Raw genomic sequence first — 5,376 nt, forward strand, 5'->3', positions numbered from 1 at the left:
ACATCATTTGAATTCAAATTGGAGGTGGCCAAGAACTTTGACAAGCAATTCGAAGTGGCCAAAACTATTGAAATGGTGGCTATTGAATGTTGAAAAATTGGCTTGATTTTAGGCAAAATTTTGCCTATAAAAGGAAGCTCTCATTTGAGAGCTTTGTATCCCAAAATCCTAGAGGAGCAATCCAAGTTTTGGTGAGAAATTGAGAGAGAGAAATATTCTTAAATATGTGGTTATATTGAAGGAGTATTTGACTCCTCAATATAGGTATTACGAGTTTGTTTTGTTAAGGGATATTTATAGGAATCATGTATTTGGGGTTTGGGTGAGAGAAAATTATTTTTGAGAGTGTGATTGCAATAATTTTTCATATTGTGAATATTTTTCTATAGTTGTCTTTTGACAATGACTGTAGTTTTTCTCCGAATTTAGAGTTTTTCACGTAAATCTTGTGTTATGTGATTGATGTATTCTCTATTTTATTTTTTCTGTTAATTTGTTGCTTGATAAATTACTTAGAGTGATCTTGGGAGGAAACTCAATTTGCTAACAAAGAGCAACCTGAAAAGCTTCCTTCATAGAACGGTAGGTAGAGCAAAAATTCATTTCGTTGAGCATGTGGCCAGCGGGTCTGCTGGTTAAGGCATGGATAGACCATGTCTCAATTTCCATTTATATGCTTGTATTGTATTAAATCAATTGAGACCAATGCGGTTGAAGAATTTTATGTTTCTCTTAATTAAATTTTTAACGACTGTTGAAGAATTGAACTTGAGATTTGAGAAAACGAAGTCGAGGACCCCAAATTTTTTGTCTCTACATTACATAGATTGATTTGATTGACCCTGATCTAGTGATTATAATAGTCAGTTACTTCTTTTAAATCTGTACAATTTTAGGGTAACACGAGGTCTACCGAAAATGGCCAGGAAATTTGTACTTGTATCTGATTAACCCGCTCTTAAAAATAAATTTGTGCAAATAAGGACGAAATGAATCCTCACAGGGGACTCAAACTCAATTCTTCCATGAACAATATGAAGAACAGTTTTACCACCCGGCCTATGGCTTGGTTGGCATTGTAGCAAGCAACAGGGAAGGAAAAAAAAAAAGATTTGGGCCTGCATTGACAAATATTGAGCTGAAACAATAATTGTTATTTTGATGGAATGCTAGCGGAAGTATACAATGGTTCATCGAAAAGCATATGATATTTAAGTATATATGCTCTTTTTTTGGCCCCCTAATTGTTTAAAAAATAACTTGTGTACTCCAATTAACATCTCTATGTTGTGACATCTGGAAAACTTAAAAAAGATTTGGCACCTAAAAGAGGAGCGCTTTCAGATTTGGTGCCGAAAACAGGAGCCTGAGTGTCTGGAAAGAACTCGGTGCCCTCGAGATTTTTAACAACTCCATCTCTGGTGACTTCAATGGGGTACCGAAGCAAAAAACCTGGAAGATCTCTAATAGGTTGCTTGGCTGTGTACATTTGCCAATGCTGATCAGCAATATGATTCACCAACCGAACACATTCTGAACTTTCAGGATTGTTGAAGGATGTCTTAAGAATCCCAAGATGCTCATACCATAATGCTATTCGGAAACCATATATCTGACCCCTGGCTGGCTCCGTTGTATTTAAATGACGAGGTTGAAATGCCCCCATTGCAATTTCTGTGTCCCTGGCACCATCCATTGATCTCTGGTTGATGTTGGCAGATCCAATGATTATGTATTCGTCATCAACTGATAGACCAATTAAGTTAATTATCAAAAAAGATTAAGAAACTAAATAAAACAAGATTACAGAAACTAAATAAAGTTCAATGCGTAGTGTTATCAGTGCTACTTTTGTTTACCTATCATCATCTTTGAATGGACGTAGATCATGAAGCGCCGAGCCTTCTGAGCCTTATAGTAGTCGGAGTTACTCTCCGATGACTGCTCGGGGTTATATTCTTCAATATTCTCACGGTTTCCAAGGCAGAAGAATGTCAAATAATCCCTGGGATATGCATCATCAAGTCCCTTCTTTTGGATGGCTTGTGCAACATCAGCGTACATCATTTCAATTGTTCTCCTCTGCCAACCTAATATTGCCTGAACAGAGGCGCTCTCAGGGACACCTTCTGGCCACATTGGAATCACAATGTAGACCCTAAAATCCTCCCCTGCTTCAATCTTGCTAACAATCTTTAGTGAGAGTTCCTTTGGTATGAGCTGTAAAGCATTTATATCCTCTACTCTGATATCTTTTGAAAGCCAACCGTAGGAGCTTCCAATGAAATATTGGTTTTCAATATAGATAAAATTCTTTGCTCGTCGAATGGCATTGATATAAGCATCTTGAATGCTTCGATCAAAGACATTATCTTTCCCGGTGATAAGCCCAACTCTTGCTGCTTCAAACGGGTCAGTAGGAAAATCAGCAGCAGCAGTACCATCTATGGATCGAAATATTTGAACATTCCATGATTCGAGGTCCTTTGAAGTATCTAACAATGGATGGATCAAGTTTTGATGAAGCGACTCTGGAGGAAATAAATCCTTTTTATCAGCTTGCTTCGTCCACCTCTGCTCGAAATTGTACAAGACATCCCATGCAACAGGACCTTCTAGTTTGCAGTGAATATCATGCCAGGGCTCCCTTGGACCACCTTTCTCAATGGAAGAGCCTGGAAAGTTAGGCTGATGGAAATCATCACGATGGATTGTCTTCAAAGTCCTGAAAAGGGAATGTTCTTGTGTATCATACCTTCCATCGCAAAGATCAATGCCGCCAACAAAGCTTACAACCCTTCGTTTTTGAGTTCCTCCACCAGGTACTTCACTGTCAACAACTACTGTTTTCTGATGGTGAGTAAAGATGGAAGAAGTCTGATAACCCCGAATATTTGTAAAAATCTCACTAGTGCGGGGGCACAGAACACAACGTACTTTTGTTTTGCGGAAGTAATCAGCCGTCTCTTCATCGTGGGTCCCCATCAAACCATCCTCCTTTAGAATATCAACGGACGTTCTATCATCCCATATAAGCAGAAGAACTTTAACACCTTCATCGGCCTTTTTCTTCAGCAGATCCCCAAGAGTGGTCTTTAACATTTCCTCAGCTGTGATGTTACCTTTTGGTTTTATCCTCCTGGGGTCCCTTAGCAAGGTTATTGGAGCATACATAGACCACCCAGTCATGTAAATGAAGTGTTCAGCGCTCGCAATTGCATCAAAGATGTCCTCCCAGCATCTATGAGATTCATAATATTCTCCATTGGACAGAGGGATTTTAGGCTTAAAATCATCCAGGACATGGGCATCTTGGTAAAGGGTAACCTTGCAGCCCTGTCGTTGGCCAAAGTATGTGTAAGGAACTCCCTCATAGTCATAAGGGCGACTTCTAATTCCCCGAGACCAACTATTATCATTAACAACATGGACAAATTGCAGCATAACATGGATTTTTGAACCTCCTGGAATATTCTTGTATTCTTCATCTCTTATATCAAACGATCTGTCTATTACAAACTCTTTTGCTACATCTTCAACCGGCACATAGGCTCTTCCAATTAGTATTGCCCCAACAGGATTGTCATTTTTTATGGTGAAAACTACATGTGAGACCCTATGGGCACAGTATATGCGGAAAGACTGATTCCAATGTGGTCTTGAGGTTCGTTCTGTTATCATTCTGGTTCTTGCCATTCTAGCCTTGTCTAGATCAACTGTTGCATAAAGTGCGGTACCGACAATCTTCATAATATTTACAAAAAAACTCAGAAGAGAATCATTACATGTCATGTAAGAGACACAAGGTAAAATATAACGCATGAAAAATCTAATTCACAAGTCCTCTTGTCGATGGTTCATAATTGATAGAAAGAATACAGTACCTCAGAACTGCACAACGTCCTCTTGACTTTGCCGAGAAAATTTTTCCCCCACTTCAATTTAGTGGTCCAGAATCACAAGGGTGAACAGAATTCAATTAAAAGAATGAATTCAGCATAATAACAAAACAAAAGAAATGTTTTAACTTCGTATGTTCAAAATTAACATTCGGCTAATTGGATTACACTGCTAAAGTAAAAAAGATTAGAGTAAAAGTGACGGCCAGCTAGTAGAAAGTTATCAATCTCTGCAAAATTTAATTCATTTAGAAGAAACATAACTTCATAAAAAATGCAGGGGTTTTGCAGAGAAGCTCCTTGTAGTGCTTGGACAACATAATATGGACAGGGTTCTTGTCCCACACCCAAATTAATTACAAACTGTGATCACTAACACACAAAAAAAAGGTTCTATAGACACTTCAATCGTTGCAAAGAAGAAAGATACTTGAACAGAAATGGTGTTGGTAATAAATTATTACTGGCAAAATGTTACGAAATTTCTATTGCACCAGCCAAAATCACTGTTTTTAAGGGGAGCTTTTGTACACTACCGAGTTATTTTCTCTTATAAAAAAGTTTTCCATATACATCTTAAATGCCTGGGGCTAAGCTGATTACCATTTCATCTTGCAAGTCACCACTTGTGGTTCTCTTCTCCTTTGGCAAATTTTAATTGAGCAACCAAGCAAAGAATTATGACTTAAAGAAACTACCCTATTACATTAGTGTGATTAATTAAAGGTGCGTTTGGCATTTCATAGTTGTAGTGAAATGAAATTGCTAGTAGTATGTCGAGTCTAAATGAATAGCTGATTGATAACATTAGCTATCAATATAAAAGTGGATGTTAATTATACACTGTACAGACGTACGTACCTGTTCGCATGAACCAAATCCGCATCCAGTGTGTAGCTTATCAATCCCATAAATTCTTACAATAAGTATTCCGTGGAGCAAACGCGGTGCCATTTCTCTCCTGTAGTTCCAGGAATCACTCAAACAAATTAATAAAACAGAACAGATACATAAATAAGAAGAAGATAAAAATCATAAGTTCAATTAATAAATGTCGCAAAAATAAGCTAACCGCTAACGCTATATTGAAGTGGCTCGAAACGAAAGAGTTGTTTCTGAGAAACCGTGCGACGTGTATTAGTTTTCATTTATATATGGAGATGGAGATGGAAATTGAAAAGAGAACCTTTTCATGAATTGTTTCTTGTGGTGAAGTATGAAGAAAGACAGACCGATCCTACCTTTGCTTCAAAGGCGCCAATTATTTTGTCCATGATTTGTTCCAAGCTTTAGACAGTTAAGGAAGTTATCCCGCTTCGAACATTTTTTATTTTATAATAGATTGCATGAGCGAATTGGGCCGGCCAATATTTGGTCCAGTTTCAGGAACAAAGGACTAGCCAATAACATGCAAGGCCCATATTCTGTGTCACTGATGTGGTGATTTACAGTCCAGAGCTGTGAGTCATTTGCCTAA

At 37.9% G+C, this 5,376-nt stretch overlaps 1 protein-coding gene across 1 annotated transcript; it reads right to left on the reverse strand.

Annotated features, from left to right (window-relative positions):
• Positions 1 to 1,169: 1,169 nt before the first annotated feature.
• On the reverse strand, positions 1,170 to 5,168 carry LOC102621799 (phospholipase D alpha 1-like). The gene is made up of 5 exons (XM_006483646.4): positions 4,972 to 5,168; positions 4,761 to 4,860; positions 3,885 to 3,935; positions 1,860 to 3,744; positions 1,170 to 1,746 (listed from the first exon to the last, which is right to left on the reverse strand). Exons 2-5 carry the CDS (start codon positions 4,851 to 4,853, stop codon positions 1,283 to 1,285), a joined length of 2,493 nt encoding a protein of 830 aa, XP_006483709.1. The 5' UTR covers positions 4,854 to 4,860; positions 4,972 to 5,168; the 3' UTR covers positions 1,170 to 1,282.
• Positions 5,169 to 5,376: the final 208 nt, after the last annotated feature.

The sequence above is a fragment of the Citrus sinensis genome, chromosome 1, assembly GCF_022201045.2.
Source record: "Citrus sinensis cultivar Valencia sweet orange chromosome 1, DVS_A1.0, whole genome shotgun sequence".
Classification (NCBI taxonomy): Eukaryota; Viridiplantae; Streptophyta; class Magnoliopsida; order Sapindales; family Rutaceae; genus Citrus; species Citrus sinensis.

What these genes read in the sequence shown, in the direction of transcription:
- LOC102621799 (XM_006483646.4), bottom strand. Translation starts at nt 4,853, where the DNA reads ATGGCACCGCGTTTGCTCCACGGAATACTTATTGTAAGAATTTATGGG. An exon ending in GATTTGGTTCATGCGAACAG is followed by an intron (nt 3,936 to 4,760) that starts GTACGTACGTCT and finishes ACTAAATTGAAG; the next exon opens with TGGGGGAAAAATTTTCTCGG. An exon ending in GGACGTTGTGCAGTTCTGAG is followed by an intron (nt 3,745 to 3,884) that starts GTACTGTATTCT and finishes AATATTATGAAG; the next exon opens with ATTGTCGGTACCGCACTTTA.